Source organism: Triplophysa dalaica, chromosome 20 (genome assembly GCF_015846415.1).
Source record: "Triplophysa dalaica isolate WHDGS20190420 chromosome 20, ASM1584641v1, whole genome shotgun sequence".
NCBI classification, from domain to species: Eukaryota; Metazoa; Chordata; class Actinopteri; order Cypriniformes; family Nemacheilidae; genus Triplophysa; species Triplophysa dalaica.
In genome coordinates this window covers 5196808-5213473 of record NC_079561.1, presented here as the reverse complement: position 1 = coordinate 5213473, position 16666 = coordinate 5196808, and the positions used below count along the sequence as shown (strand labels likewise).

The 16666-nt window shown below is 41.7% G+C and overlaps 1 protein-coding gene across 7 annotated transcripts in view; it reads left to right on the top strand.

Annotated features, from left to right (window-relative positions):
* The window catches only part of si:dkey-151g10.3 (serine/threonine-protein kinase WNK3), a 38872-nt gene that overhangs the window by 19464 nt on the left and 2742 nt on the right, over positions 1 to 16666 (top strand). For 2 of the 7 annotated variants that reach the window (XM_056732438.1, XM_056732437.1), the window contains exons 3-24: positions 816 to 988; positions 1118 to 1338; positions 2851 to 3008; positions 3315 to 3403; positions 3485 to 3704; positions 3841 to 4144; positions 4294 to 4418; positions 4591 to 4812; positions 5603 to 8650; positions 9048 to 9088; positions 9186 to 9315; positions 9402 to 9518; positions 9632 to 9727; positions 9807 to 9855; positions 9988 to 10140; positions 10273 to 11960; positions 12089 to 12341; positions 14500 to 14585; positions 14848 to 15176; positions 15310 to 15539; positions 15750 to 15848; positions 15923 to 16104. In XM_056732438.1, the coding sequence (XP_056588416.1) occupies positions 816 to 988; positions 1118 to 1338; positions 2851 to 3008; positions 3315 to 3403; positions 3485 to 3704; positions 3841 to 4144; positions 4294 to 4418; positions 4591 to 4812; positions 5603 to 8650; positions 9048 to 9088; positions 9186 to 9315; positions 9402 to 9518; positions 9632 to 9727; positions 9807 to 9855; positions 9988 to 10140; positions 10273 to 11960; positions 12089 to 12341; positions 14500 to 14585; positions 14848 to 15176; positions 15310 to 15539; positions 15750 to 15848; positions 15923 to 16104 (8013 nt within the window). Of the gene's footprint in view, positions 1 to 815; positions 989 to 1117; positions 1339 to 2850; positions 3009 to 3314; positions 3404 to 3484; positions 3705 to 3840; positions 4145 to 4293; positions 4419 to 4590; positions 4813 to 5602; positions 8651 to 9047; positions 9089 to 9185; positions 9316 to 9401; positions 9519 to 9631; positions 9728 to 9806; positions 9856 to 9987; positions 10141 to 10272; positions 11961 to 12088; positions 12342 to 12714; positions 14586 to 14847; positions 15177 to 15309; positions 15540 to 15749; positions 15849 to 15922; positions 16105 to 16666 lie in introns of those variants that run through there. The other 5 variants (XM_056732439.1, XR_008904801.1, XR_008904800.1 and 2 more) reach the window with 5 other exon arrangements.

Sequence of the window (16666 nt, the reverse complement as noted above, 5' to 3'; positions counted from 1 at the left end):
TGATTTTTAGGAGAATGCTGGGTGTTGCCTGCCTCCCTGTCACACATCTCTTCTTTGCCAGCGCCACCTGCTGGTACCTGGTTGGTAGTGAGCGACAGCATTGTGGAGGGTTTTTCTTATCTGCATGTGCACATATGAAACCAAACATTTTGCTGTGCTCAGCCGTTGGTCTACACCTCTTAATATTTTTGCCTCCACCCCACATGCCACAATTGAAACAACCAAATATGGCAGATTCGCATTTGAGAGAGTTACATTCTTGCAGTAAAAACTGAATGGATACAAAACATTCCTGTCTCGCAGCACATTTTTTAAAGGGGAACACATTTTCCCTCCGCAGTAGGTGGCTGAAAATGTTCTGAGCTATCGTAGTATGCAGAGATTCATAATTATTTAATAGGCAATACAATATAATATATGAGCACTTTGTAGTTATAATTTAAATCACATTTATATCAAGTCACAGAATAGTTAGTCATATTTATGACTTGGTCATTAACATGATTAATAGGATGGTCGAGAGCACTCTTTGATGTGGAAATAATTATATCTTTGAGTCATTGAGAGGATTTGGAATAAAAGACAATGTGTTTGTGTGCGGTCATCATTGCTTTAACCATCAGGTCATTAGTGGCAATGGAGCAACAAATAATTTCAAACAACAACCATTTTCTCGCAAGATTTTGATATGATATGGCAAATTTTCCAATAGAACGTTGCAAAAAAAGAAACCAAGCTTTTCACTGTCATTATTTGGTTTGATGTAGATTTTATAAACATTTAAATTTTTTGGGGTACGTGTGTTCACATGTTAGGATCGAAAGCTGACCAAGGCAGAGCAGCAGCGGTTTAAGGAGGAGGCAGAAATGCTAAAAGGTCTACAGCACCCCAACATTGTGCGTTTCTATGACTCCTGGGAATCAGGACTTAAAGGAAAGAAGTGTATCGTTCTGGTGACTGAGCTTATGACCTCAGGAACGCTCAAAACGTGAGTATCTAATTGAACGTGATGTTCTTAAAACGTTATGGTCATTATGCCTTTAAAATATACTATACACTGTGGAAGGCAAAATGTATTAGTTTATATAATACTGTGACATGTTTTCTTTTTGTACAGGTATCTTAAGCGCTTTAAAGTAATGAAACCCAAGGTTTTACGCAGCTGGTGCCGGCAAATCCTAAAGGGTCTACAGTTCTTGCACACCCGTACGCCACCTATTGTGCACCGTGACCTGAAGTGTGACAACATCTTCATCACAGGCCCCACTGGGTCTGTAAAGATTGGTGACCTGGGTCTTGCCACCCTAATGCGCACATCATTTGCCAAGAGTGTAATAGGTTTGTGCGTTTCATTCTGTTCTTTTTTGTTGGCTTTAGAGATTTTTGTTGCGTGTGTGGCAAATCAAGTATGACCATTTGTTTAGACACTTGAATAGAGGGCAGATCTGCCACACTAGTGGCTATGATTGTTGTATGAGTGTCAATTGAGAGTCCTTTAATCCGTGGAAGGATTTGTTATTTCTTCCTTTGTCTCGTATGCTCTTTTAACTCGTATTGCGTTTGCAGCACTGGAGCTCAGTAAAGAGCTCTGCTTGCAGTTTAACATTATTGACAGCAGCATGTCCATGGATAAAAACATCAATGCCTGATATTGATTTCTTTTGTTAAAATAATTGCTAAGAGAAATGTACAGGCATGAATATTTACATTAGTACAAACACAAAATAAAAACAGAATCACGCCATTTATGACGAAGCGGGAATTGAGGTGCTTTGGCAAGTCTGTTCCCCTTTCCATTAACTTTTGTCACGCTTCATGTTTTCACAAAAAAAGTAAAATACTGTGATCTGGCACACTTTACTGGAACAGTGCCACATCACTCCACTACTGTAATCCGGATACCTGATTCAGCTCTTTAAAATGTTGAATGTGCACTTGACTAGATTATGATGTTATGCTCATCATCCTCATTTGATCTTCATTTGTGACCCTGGATGACAAAACCAGTCTTAAGTAGCACGGGAACATTTTTAGTAAAAGACAAAAATACATTGTATAGGTCAAAATGATCGATTTTTCTTTTATGCCAAAAATCATTATGATATTAAGTAAAGATCATGTTCCATGAAGATATTTTGTAAATTTACTACCTTAAATAAATAAAAACTTAATTTTTGTAAACGGATGGCCTGCCACATTGCCCCTGATGATCAACTTCAAAGGCAATTTTCTCAATATTTAGATTTTTCTGCACTCTCAGATTCCTGAGTTTTAAACTGTTGTATCTCAGCCAGATATTGTCCTATTCAAACAACTCATACATCAAAAGAAAGCTTATACGAAAAATTGACCCATAAGACTGGTTTTGTTGTCCAGTGTCACATTTGGTGAATTGCTGGCATGATCAGTAGACGGTGTACCCAAGCTGCTTTCTGAAGTTTTGTGAACAATGCTAAAAACATCAGGGTGCTGCATAGATCTGTTGAAATATTGAAATGTTTTATTTGATTATTTGTAATACCAGGATGCACATTTGACAGTATTTATAATGGCTTCCCTTCTTCAATGCTTTCTGGTTTGAAAAATGATGTGGGCTTTTGTACATATTGTATTCACTTCGTGATAGGTTAAAAAAAGCTGTGTGACGTATAAAGATTCCCAATATAGTTTTTAAACTTAATTATCATTTTAAAAATTGAGGTTTTCGTGATTTTTGTACATAGCAACAGGGCTGTTGTCAAGGAGAAAAGTAAAATGTCAGAACTTCACAGCCTTTGCAGTAGAAAATGATGATAAAAGTTGCAGACAGAGAGAGAGAGATGTCATCCGAATGGTGTTTTTATTCCTCAGGGACTCCAGAGTTTATGGCCCCTGAGATGTATGAGGAGCATTATGATGAATCGGTGGATGTCTATGCCTTTGGCATGTGTATGCTTGAAATGGCTACATCAGAGTATCCATACTCAGAATGCCAAAATGCTGCACAGATCTACCGCAAAGTCACCAGTGTAAGCCTTTACACATACACACAACATTACTTTTTAAATGCAGTTGCTATTCATTTCATTTCATTTATGCTTTTGGCGGACGCTTTTATCCAAAGCGACTTATATTGCATTATACATTTGTTTCTGACTATGTGCAATCCCCTGGGTTCGAAACCATGACCTTGGCATTGGTAGCGCCATGCTCTAACCACTAAGCCACAGGAAAGCTACAGTTTGATATTTGTGTCACATCCAGATGTTTTGTGTACATAGGTAGTTTATCTCATGTGGTGTATTGCTAATGCACCACAATTTCTCTTAATGCAGGGTATCAAGCCAGCCAGTTTTGATAAAGTAAATGACCCGGAGGTAAAAGAGATCATTGAGGGCTGCATCCGCCAAAACAGATTAGAGCGGTAAGCTGATGGCCGGCGGAAGTTCTTCTGTAAGTAAAGAGTGATTAAGAAGCAGTCTTAATTCTCTCCTCTCACCTTCAGACTCTCAGTTAAAGACCTTCTAAATCACGTCTTCTTTGCGGAGGACACCGGGGTGCGTGTTGAACTTGCAGAAGAAGACACGGGATGCAAAGACTGCCTGGCCCTGCGGATCTGGGTTGAGGATCCAAAGAAACTCAAAGGCAAGCACAAAGACAATGAAGCCATTGAGTTCAGCTATGACCTGGAGAATGACAGTGCCGAAGAGGTTGCGCTGGAGATGGTGAGGACAAGGCTAAAATGGAAACTAGCTTATTTCATAAATCTACATACCTTTCCTGTTTTCCCTTATGTGTTTTTCTGTCATTCATTTTTTTACACTCTTTAATTTATTCCCAATTGTATCTCTTGTTTGATAGGTGAAGTCTGGCTTTTTCCATGAAAGTGATGCAAAGGTGGTCGGGAAGTCCATCAGAGATAGGGTGACGCTGATTAAGAAGTCCCGTGAAAGGCGCCAAACGCAGCTCCTTCAGCAGCAGCAAAGTCTGGATGAGCGTCGTGACTCCTCAGTTCTCAGCTCCTCTTTTTCCTCTGTCCATCCCACCTGCCCATCCTCACTGGGTCCTGGAGTATCAGCAGCAGCTGGGGGTCCGGTGGAGCCAGAGGACCTGCCAGAAGTTGACCTGCATGTCCAGCAGCAAGGCAATGCATTTGGCCTCAAAGGTGCACAACACCGTATATTTACTGTAGAATCAGAGATGACTACTTTGTTTCAAAACCTATTGAGTTGAATGATGCCTACATTGATGTATCGACTCAAATCTGTTTGCATCTAATGAATGTGGTTTGACTTTCCACTTTTCCATACTCAGACGGTGACAGCCTTTCTGCCGTTGGTGGAGATCCTTTCTCAAGTGGACAAAGCCAAGCCTTTTCTTTCCCTGAGTCAGGGAACGCTTGTGTTCAAGTTCAAACCAGCTACCACACAGGCACCTCTGTAAGTACCGCTCATTTATAACAAAATCATTCAAGGCATGTTCATCAACATACAGTCATCACTCCTCTGTATCCGCCACCACTCTAACTCAAAGGTTTTGATAAGAAGTATAAGTGCTTAATTGCTTTATGGTCTACAATGTGGTGGGATAAGAATTGTTTATTTTATTTAGGGAGTGAAAGGTGCAGGGGTTGTGTCTCATCCCCAACTGCTCCCTATGGGTCAGAGCGGAGGGGTTCAGAATGTGCCTATTGGCCAGAATGGTGGGATTTCTAGCCTTTCCATTGGCCAAAGTGGTGGTGGTGGACCTAACATTCCTGTGGCGCAGACTTTCATTCAGCCAGTCACTATGGTATCACAGGTCCCTTTAAGTGTGCCTCAACAATATTCTCAGGTGATTGTCTTCCTTGTTTCCAGCTTCTCCTATTCCTTTGATGTTCTTATTCCCCCAATGTATTCTCTCAATACACTTGACACACTTTTGCATATTTAAAACAAATTAATTCATGGGGACTTTATTTACACTATCAATATGTTGAGTGTCATCTAGGGTATTTAATTCCTCATATGTATTGCATTTTATGACAGTGTAAATTGCAGTAATTCTTTTCAGTTTTTCTATATACAGAATAGACATGGCCGCTCTATGCAGTCTGTAACTTTGATGTAGGTCATGCGCCGAGTTATATGTTTGGTGACCTAAATTTTTAATACTGGGTCTAGAAAGCATAATTTTGTTTGAATTTCACTGTGATATTACTTGATAAATAAGTTGAACCATAGGAGCTGCTAATTTGTTGCTAACATGCTAAATGGTTTACTTTATAATTCACCAGTTAAATACAAACAATATTCAAAAATAACAATTGCTTACAAAATGTCCTAGTCTATATATCCTTATTATCCTAGTCCTGCCAACTTCTGTATTGCTTTTGAACAGACATTTGTCTATGGAATTTTCTGGTCTACCATTGAATCAAAATGAAAGGAAAGCTTTTATTATAGAACAGAGTCTAGCAATAACCTAATAAATGTACCCACAGAATGTTGTCTTACCTTGCTTACCAAAATGTCCTGTTTCTATTGGGTGATTAATGAACCACACTAATGCTTACTCTTTCTGTCTATCCTTCTACCCCTATCTAACCTTGACAAATAATTTCCAAATATGTTTTTACCACCAGCCCCTCCCACCCTCACAGATGTTACAACCTCGGCTTGGTGATGCCTCCACTCAACACAGTTCCCCTTTGCAGTCACAGTCTTACATCCCCTCAGTTACTCCCCAGGCCCCTATGGCTGTCCTCACTGCCCCTGTCCCTGCTGGAGAGCCCATAGCATCAGCAGGCAACATTATGCCCCTTATGCAGACCCAGCCTAGTACTGATTCAGTTCAACCCACTGACATTGTGCCCCAGCAAAACATTGTTCAGCCACAACAACAGGCCATGTCAGATTTTCCCGAAACGCTACAACTGAACGTCCAATATCCAACACAACAACAACAAGCAAATATAGTCCCATCCCACCAAGCAGTAATGTTACCACAGCAGATAGATCAGGTTCAGCCAACAACTGTTTTGTTACAGCAGCATGTAGAACAGCCGCAGGTGATTTTTCAGGAACAGCAGTCACGTTCCATTTCCTCCCAGCAGTCATATATTCCATTGTCACAGCAGCAACAACCAACATTGCCCAACCAACAGCAGCATGTATTCTTACAACATCCTGCAGAAAAACCCCAACAAGAAGTGATACAGCAGCAAGTTCAGAAAACTTTAGGACAACAGCCCCCAGTGGAACAATATCAGCAACAGCAGGTGCAGCAAGTTTATTTGCAACAAATGGCTGAATCACAAGAGCAGAATATTGTCAAGACCATGGTACAACAGCCACCGATACTTCAAACAATTCTACAGCCACAACAGTTGGCAGAACAACAGCAACAACTTCTTATTAGGCATCAATTGGATCAACAACAGAAGGCCGTCTTGCAAAATCAAATTGAACAACGTCAGCAGCAAGTTTATAGTCAACCGCCTCAGCAGCAAGTTGACCAACAACAAATTATTCTGCAGCAAAGCATGGCAGTGCAGCAGCAGATGGAGCAACACCAACAAGCGCTACAACAACAGACGATCGAACAGCCGAAACAAACCATTTTGCAACAACAGGTGGAACATCAAAGACAACAGCAACAGGTTTTGTATCAGCAACTGGAGCAACAGCAGGCAATCTTGCAGCAGCAACAACACGAGCAACAGCAGGCTCTTTTACAGCAACAACAGTTAGAGCAGCAAGCCTTGCTACAACAACAACAACTCCAGTTAAAGCAGCAGCAAGCCAGTATACATAAGCAACAGTTAGAGCAGCAACAACAAGCTTTGTTAAAACAGCAACAAAATATTTTACAGCAGCAACAGCAATCGCTTCAACAGCCAAATCAATTAGAGCAGACGGTACATTTACAGCTGCACCAGCAGCCGCAGACTTCACAGCCTCAAACACAGAAGCCAACAGAAATTTTTCAACAGACTGAGCAGCAACAAAAGAGAGAGTCACAAATACAGCAGCAAGTTTTAATGCAACAACACAACATCGAATTACAGCCACAAGTTTTATTGCAGCAGCAACAACATTTTGACCAGCAAATTGCTCTGGTAGATCAAAATGGGCAGCAACCAAACATACTGAAACAACCAGAAACAATCCAGCAAATTACTCAAATACCTCAACCCCAGCCAATAATATCTCCACAACCACAATCTCATTCAAGTCTTTCCCAACAACTCGCAGGACAGCAACAGGTCCTAATTCAGCAGCAAGCAGTCGTCCCTCAGCAGTCACATAGACCTCTGGTAGAGATACAAATTCCAACCATGATTCAAGCTCCACCACAGATGGTTAACACACAGGTACCTAGTCAAGTTCCAGCTCCAATACTTTTACAGCAACAGATACCACCCCAGATATCAGCTCAACCGTCAGTGCAAATGGAAGGACAAATCTTGTTGCAGCCCCATTCTGTACCACAGTCCATAGGAGGACACTTCCAAGCAAACCAGTTGAAAGTTCCACAACCATCCCAACAGATCACATCTCCAACCCAGGTGCAACACAATCCCTCTTTTGTCTCAACTCAACCACAAATGGTTTCCCAGGGGCAAAGCCTTCCAGCACAATCTCAGATGGTCCAAACTCAAGTCGGAGCTTCACTCCAGTGTCACGTTCCGATAGTGCCACCTGGTCCCGCGTCTCTTGTGCATCCTCCATTGCAGTCCCAAGGACAGGCTGCGTCTACGCTTCTGCCAACGGCGAATTTACAAGCAGCTGTAACTCAGCAAACCATTCAATCAGTTCAGCTAGACCTCACCCAAACTGTGAAACAGCCTCTGCAATATCAGCAAACAGTGCTATCTCCGGTGTCCCTTGCAACTGCCATAGATCCAATGGCCACTTCAACACAGTGTTATTTGCAACAAGTGAAGCAAATGCAAGCCCAAGCTCAACCGCAGCCAATCATACCAGCTCTGCAACAACCAGTGAATGTAGCTTCTATGCAGACGGTCTTACAGCCTCAAGCCTCCCAACAGTCTCAAGCCCCCCAACAGTCTCAAGCCCATCATGTGCACCACCATCAGACCCAACCTGTTCAACAGCTTCTGCCACCAGTCGCTGTACTTCCCCAAGATCTCCATCAACAGCCCTGTCAACCTCAAACTGTTCTTCAACATGTTCTACATATTACACCAAGTCCGATACCCCAGACACAAGGCAGGACAGTACCTCTTTACAGTCAGGTAGTATCAGGTCCAGTCACTACCCCCCAAAGCCAACAAAATCCAAACCCCTCACCACCTGTTCAAGCCTACACACAGACTAGCATGCAGCCACAAGCACTCTCAAATGCACAGTTTCATGTCCAAACACAAGCTCTTACCAACACGCAGACCTACGTAGAAGCTAGTTTAGAGCAGACTGCTTATAAACCTCCACAGATGCCCCAAAGTCCATCTCATTCTTCCCTACAACCCTCCGTCACTCTCTCAACTGTACAGCCGACTCTCCCGGTGTCAGAAATGTCAGTTCCTGCAGAGGCACAGCTAACCAAGACCAGGCCAGTTCCTTCCCCTCCAACTGTCAATGCTTCACAGTCCCATGACTATAATGGCTCTGTGTTGCCTACCACCTCGCTGGCAGACAGTGATGCTGCATTGCTGGGCATTGCTCAGGTACAAAAGCACATTAATCTGATTTACGTCAAACAATCCCACAATTTTTCCACTTTAATGAAGGTAAAAGGCAAACAGAGATTTCTGATTTAATTAACATGTGAGGTGTGATACCCACTGAACTTCCAAACTACCAAACATCTCCATTAAACAAACTTACAAAATCTAAATTTTAGACCATTTCATAAAGAGTTGTTTTGATTTTTGTTTCGTTTTTGTTTCTGAGGATGTTTTGTAGTCATGTTTGTTATTTTAGTTCTGGAATTAACTGTATTATTTGCTTATTTATTTGCAGTCGTTATATAACTGATGGTTTTTTTTTTGTTTGTTTGTTTTTCTGTTGGTATGTGCTGGATCTCGTGTGTTTGTTTGTTCGTCTTGTTCCTTGGATTAACAGGAGAGTGCAAATCAAGCTGCCAACAGAAGCTCTTCATCTGGGTAGGATTATAGTGTTTCTACTGTTTTCTTTACAGATGTTTGTGTGCGTGTGCACAAACAAAAGCTTGACCGATTTTTTTATATTTCATCTATTCAGCTCGGTTTCTGCCAATGGAGATGATTCACAGTTGGTGTGGGCTAGTGGAAGAGGAGAAAAGCCAAAATCTCAGAGAAGATTGTCCTGTCAGAAGACTGAAAAAAGTCATTTTCAGCTCAGTATGCTGCAGGTATGCCTATCGCAAACTGTGTGTCCTGCAAGTCACTCTCACTGTTATTTCAATGTTTCTTATGAAACAAATTATTTATATTTTAGGTCTCAAACACCGGGGACAACATGGTGGAGTGTCAGCTGGAGACCCATAGCAACAAGATGGTCACATTCAAGTTTGACATTGAGGGAGATGCTCCTGAGGACATTGCGGATTACATGGTGAGATATTCAACAGCTAAAGATTCATACATTTGCTTTCAAAGTTGAAATATAAAAAGTGACATATTTGCTGGCTAATTGTGGCTTTTTTGTTTGATGTGGGCATTGCGTAGGTGGAGGAGGACTTTGTTCTTGAGCCAGAAAAAGAGAAATTTGCTGATGATCTGAAGGCTATTGTTAAAAAAGCTCAAGGAATTCTAAGCACCCAGGTCTGTCATTCTCAACCTCACAAACTCACAAAGTGTTGTAGTTTTTGTTGTTTTCAATAAAATGTCTTTGTCTATTTAGACTGGGTCAGTGGAGCAGCTCCATGGGAGCACTCCTTCCAGTGCACCAGGTTAGAGTCAATCTGGTTTATTTATAAATAAAGAATTAAGTTGATGTTTATGTTAAAATACAGACAAGTAATTCTTAACTATACTATTTCATGTCATCGTACATTTTCTGTGTCATTGTCTATGTGTCGTAGTTGATTCTGCTACACAGTCTTCACCAGTGGGTCGGTGGCGGTTCTTTATTAACCAAACAATTCGCCATCGCGACTCGCACTCAAACCAGGGGGCCTCCACTCCCCCTCCAACTGGAGAAAGCAGAGTTCCAAAATCCACAGAAACTGAGAAAGGTATTTAATACAATTCAGTATGAGACTGTAATATTTTCCATCTTGTGTTTAAACTGAAATTAGATGAATTTAGACGTTTCAATATCTGATAAATAAGGCTCACTGTCTTCTCATTGTATAACGCTTTCTTAGACCATGAGAGCCCTCAGCGCTCAGAGTCTTTTGCCGGGATAGCATCTTCCCCAAGTTCTTCTCTGTCTGCATCTCCTCCAGTATCTACTGTATCTGCCCCAGCATCCATCTCGATTTCAGCCATCGCCACACAAAATGACTTGGCATCTCCTGCATTACCAAAAGTAGAGAAAGTTTCCTCTGCTCCCTTGACTGCAGGCTCAGTTCCTGCTACTCCCTCAAGCATTCCTGCCTCTCCTTTTCCTCCAGCAGTCACAGATAAAGGAGATACGGCAGCAAAAGTTCATAGCATTTCTAAGGCTGAACAGCCTCTCACTAGCGTTTCTGCTTATGGGACACCTCCAACATCACTGGTGGGTCGTGTTGATGCATTGCAGCAGTTGGGAGCTCAAACCCAAATGGCAGCCTCTCAGAAGGCAGAGATACTTAAACAAACCCTGGCACCACAACAACTCAAAGACACCCAGGCAATACAGTCGACAACGGGCACCACCGAACAGATGCAGACTCAACCGCAGCAGATTATGCCTCAGCTGCATCAGCCAGGTCACACAGAGTCAAAAATAATATTGCAGGCAATCCCAATTGAGACGGTTCTGCAACAAGGAGGTCCTCCAACAGCCCAGCAGCCACAGCTACACCAAGTTCAGCAGTCTGTTCTGCAACAGGTCCCACACCAACAGGTACCAGTTGAATCTCAACAACCGGCAATGCAACAGACAGCATTCTTGCAGCAAAACATTTCTGACCAGATGCAACAGCACGCAATGATTCCACAACATGCAGTCCCTGCAGAACAATACGTGTCTCAAGAGACAATGCAGGTCCCAACAATGCTGACCATAAACCCACAGCATGGTTTAAAAACTCAGGATCCCCTACAGCAACGAGCACAGTGTCATCTTGCGATCCCGCAGCAGCTCCCTACTGAGCAAACACAAGTGGTGCAGGTTGCACATGATATGAAAGACTCCGAACCTATAACACAAACCTCAGTGCCACAAGCCGTGCAAGAGCAAACATCTTTCCAGCACTCTGAGTTGGAGTTGTCCATGGGTGAAGCCAACGTTGAAGACCGCATCAGTCACTCTGCCCAGCCCTCTTCAGAAACATCTCTCCCACCTCTCCCTCTCTCCGATACAGCTCTCCCCACCCACTCCCACACATTCACCCCGTCTCCAGCCCAGCCCTCCTCAGTAGCTGAGTCAGACAGCGAAGGCCCCCCTAAAATCGAGTTTGTGGACAACCGTATAAAGACGTTGGATGAGAAGCTAAGGACTTTGCTGTATCAGGAGCACAGTGGCGCAACACTTGGAGGTGGCTGTACTGCCGGCCCTGCCCCTAACTCCGCCTCTGCATCTGCTGTAGTCTCCACCCTAGCGGGAAGTGATGAGACTTCAGAGCCCCACTCGCTGCCCCCCAATACAATCTCCCCTCCTCCTGCCACCTCTTCTGACACCTCTCCACACTCCACCTCCTCCACTACCCCTCGCTCTTCCTCCACCTCTCCAGAGAGGGAAAAGGAGAGTGCAAGTGAGGAGGAGATGGGTCCGACTGCTCCGGTCTCCTCTGGTGCTGTGCAACGTCAGCCTGCTTCATCTTTCTCCTCTACATCCCCTCCCTGCTCTCTCCTCACACCACTACAGGAGCCCGGATCGCCATCTGTGCCCAGTGAAACCTCAGTAAGCGTAAGTGGGGTGTGCATGTTGAGGCTGGATGATTTTTTTCTAATGTAATGTAACGGCAGTTATAAATAAATGTTTCTGTGTATTTCTCAACTTTTGATCCTCTCCTCTTTTTTGTGTGTGTTGTCCAGGCCGCCCCCTCGCTATCTGAAAGCTGCACCCCTGGAGATGTTCTGTTGCCTTCTTCCTCTCAGCAGCCTGCCCCCTTGTGGCCTGGAGAGCAGCTGCAGCACAATGAAGGAGGTGGATATTTTGGCCTAAACCTGACATGTCCTAGTATCAGAAATCCTGTTAGCAAGAAATCCTGGACTCGCAAATTCAAAAGCTGGGCGTGCAAACTACGCCACTCCACCAGCTTGTTCAAGAAGCCCAGAGTCCAGCAAGGTAGTGACCGTAGGAAATAGCGCGCGAGAGAGAGCGATTGAGGGCTGTGGGTGGTTGGGCACTGACCTAAAACAAGTGTTTAGATTAAAAGTAATGTAGCCAAAATAATATACCTGAACTTGCTAGATAGGGATTTTAAAAACACTGTTAGAATTAATAAGAATTAATAAGAGTGCTAGAATTAATTCTATTAATCCTAATAGTTTTTTCATGTTGACGTGGTTGTTGATGTGCATAGTCTGTACTGATTGATATCATAACATACACTAGCAAAACATTTTGCTCATTTTTTTTTTGTGCGTGCAAAATTGATGTTTATTAACCTTTATGTTGTATAGTCTCCTTTTGTGTTTTGTCTGCATGGGTTACCCAGGGGTAAGAACAGAGGAGTGTAGAAAGGGAGGACTATCTGAGAAGAAGGATGAGCCTTGTGCACCTTACCTGGATTCTGCAGTCCTACCGTATGCAGTGCAATATTACAGTGCCCTCACCCCTCACCTTCCTGAATACAGATTCGTATAGCCAGAACACCTGCAAACATAAGAGTAGAATAGAGTGGTGGCTCATAAATTACACAGAACAGACACACTGCACCTGTTTGCTATTTGTTAGTTAAGTAAATACAGAGATATGAAACAAGATCCCATTGCCTATATTTTCCATTAAACCCACTTTAATTAAGTGGTGTCAATAGTTAGAAAAAGCAGGTGCAAGAAATGTATCTGGTCCAGGTTCAATTCGAATTCTATTCACCATTTACACTGTGTAGATATGAATAAAAGTCTTAGCAAGTAAGTTAGTCTGTTTCCACCAAGTAAATCAACATTTTCCGAATGTCATTTCTCTTCTGGCCACAGTTTTATGTCTATCAGATTTTAAATAATAGCCTGTTCTTTCCTACCTGGGTAGATTTTTTAAATGTTCTGTTTTTGTATTTGCTACATGCCGAGGCTATGTTAAAATGGGATACTTGCCCACTGCATAACGCATACTGTACCTTATAAGCTGTATATTGCCTGCTTAAAAGGTAGAACCTACTTAATTATATACTAAATTCTACAAATTAAATGTGATCTCAAATATGGTAGTATGCCATTTCCAACATAGCCTGAACATATCATAGCCAAATATATACAGCTCTGAAAAAATTAAGAAACCATCTCAAGATTATTTTGAGTTTTTCTGAATTTTCTTATGCACTATGTCCATTTCTGTACATATAAAATTATATATATATATTTTTTTGCATTTATTTGAAGAAAATTGAAGTTAATTTTTAGTGTTTTATGTATTTAAAAACAGGTTTGCTAATGTTGGGATTGAATGTACTGGCATTCACGTGCATAAAGGCAAATTTGGATTTGTCTCTTAATTTTTGCCAGAGCTATAAAATATATCTGTGTATTTAAAAATCTAGTCAAATATATCATACTTAACAATACAGTTATTGTTTTTCAATTTCATTTTTTATTACGGCTATATACATCCTGCCATACATGGTCAGCTTCATATGTGTGTATTAGTGGTCGTGTGTCACAAAAACTAAATAATGGCTGGAATGATTCACACTAAACATACAGTATATGTCCATTTCTTAGAGACATCACACATGCTGACGGGTATCACAGTTGGTCAGACAGTGATATTAAAATCTGACAGATGAATGTGAATGTGGATGGATGGGGCAAATTTCATCTTGTGTTTGTTTATTGCTGCCATGTTTAAAAATTGCAGAAATCACTTCCATAAAATGGCTTTTTTCCCTACCACGCCTTCCAACACTCATTCCCCATCACACTCTGCATCCACTCAGCATGGCGTTTGAGATGATAATCATATCTGTATTTATGTCCACTGAATGCCAACGATGGTGTAATACACCATTCTGACTCTAATCTCATCCCCTGTGAACAAGCATGGATGCTTGTTAGTATAAGATATCATATCATGAGGGCGTGCCATGCTTATTAATGTAATCTTTTTGTGTCTGTGGTGTCGTTTTTGGTGTCTGTGTGCTTATTTGTGTGTCTGTGTGGTGTTCTATACCTGATATGTATTTGTTTTTGCCTTTCGTTTCTTTCTTTGTTTCTTTTTCATTTTATGTTTGTCGTTGTGTTCCCTTGTCTTTGTGTCTTTCTCTGTTTTTCTTTCTCATAAGATGGTGACTCCAACTGTCAGGGGATGAGGGAAGACACCGACGTATCAACAGATGTCCAGCCCTTCTCACACACGGGACGTTTCCAGGTGCCATTATTCAGTTATACAGCACATGATGTACTGGAATAGCTCAACCTTACTAGCTTGACAGGACAAACATTTGATATTTGTGATTATGTTGGATTTTTAAACCATTTTTAAACACAATGTTTCAGAAGTCTCCCAACTGGAAATATGTGTAACCAAAACAAAAAAACAATGTAAATGTCAAAGACATTTCAATGTAATGTACATGTACTGTGTGTAACTCAATGAAAACTCGATTTACTCCCATCTGTTGGACTCATAGGTGATTCCAGTGTCCCACCCCAAAGAGCCCCCACCACTACAGGAAGCTGTACCAAGCCAAGGGGTCACGCAGAGAAAGGTGGGGCGTTTCTCGATCACGCAGGCTGAAAAGAGAGATGAAGATTTAACAGACAGCTCCCCCGTGTCACCTGACCTAGAACGAGAGAGGAGGAAACATAAAGCAAAGGACGGTGTTAAAGAGGAGAGGAGAATCACCGCGCTCAGCCACCCACCAAGGAGTCACGCACACTCCCCCCTGGGCAGCAGTGATGATGAGAGTGAGGTGGAGGATGATGATTTGAGGAGAGAGCTGCATATGCTAAGAGAAAAGTGAGAGAACAGGGCAAATGTTGGGGATTTAACTTTTAAAGTACCACTTTGTAATTTTTTTCTTAAGGGTACTGTGAGAATAAAGATATTGTCTATACATTTTCATGGTTGTATATCTATTTGTCTGTTTTAGACACATCAAAGAGGTGGTGTCCCTGCAGGCACAGCAGAACAAAGAACTGAAGGAGTTGTACAGACAGCTTCACTCTCTTAAAGACCACAGACAGTCACTGTCCCTGCCCCGGACCCCTCCTCTCTCCAACGCATCCCTGGCCATCTCCCCACGCAGACCAAGACCCAACAAAGTCAAGCTCCGGCCCCGACCCCACTCACACATGGACAACAACGGAGTCACACACCAAGGTACCACTCTCTGACAGACTGTCTTGAATCCACCCCAAAAAAAACATTTTGTTGTTGATATGCCTTCACGTGGCATCTGACATTATTTATATTCTGTACATGATGCTTGGATTTTCATTTTTGGTGTTGAATTAATAAACATATGGTTGTTAGCGTAATAACTGAATACATGACTGTTTTCCCTTCTTTTATAAAATGAAACCACTCAAGGGAGTCTTCAGCAATCTAACAGTTATTCAGGTGGGGAGCATTGCAGACTCCACTCATACTGCAATCCAGAGAAGAACCCTTCACTGACCACTAAAAGAGGTTAGTAACCCGCCAGCGGAAATTGATCTGAATAGTGGCGTCTTTGTATAACACCTAAATTATTTTTATTTCAGACCTGAGTCCCTCAGCCCAGGGTTCTGCCAAAGGAACAAGCACATTCACAGATGATCTGCACAAACTTGTCGATGAGTGGTCAAAAGAAACTGTTTTCCCTGTTCAACCCAAACCCTCGCTAAATCAAATCAAACAGATTCAACAAGTGCAAGAGTTAGGAGGGTGGGGCCAACCTGCTGAGGTAGCGCATTCATGAAATAAAAGCAGTGACTCAAACATGCAGTTGCAGACTTGCCTATTTGGGTTAAATATTTTTTAAAAGCAGTGGGATTCAAACGTCTGAGACTACTGGAGACAGTTTTTTTTTTAGCATTTATCTAATTGATCACAAAAAGGTTTTTCAGATTATAGACATAGCAACGCTGCCTCCGTTACGCAAATAAAAATGCGATGTGATATGATGTAATATGATGTAATATATGAAGAGTTTGGTCTCAAAATGAGATAACTCGGTTTACATTTGATTTTTATAAATCCTGTTTATTTTATTGTGCCATTCCAATTCATATCTTCAGTTGACTTGTTTTTATTTCAACCATAATAACTAAAAATATACAGCTTACTAGCACAATAAAACACATAAGAAAATAATCATTTTGGAACCAAACTCTTCATATATTTAAAAATGTAGCTATATAGAATTATAGAATTCTTAATATTTTAATCGGATTTCCTGTCTTGTTAACTTGTAATAAACTTTTTATATAAAACTTTATTTCTGACTTTAAAGAGATTAAATACAC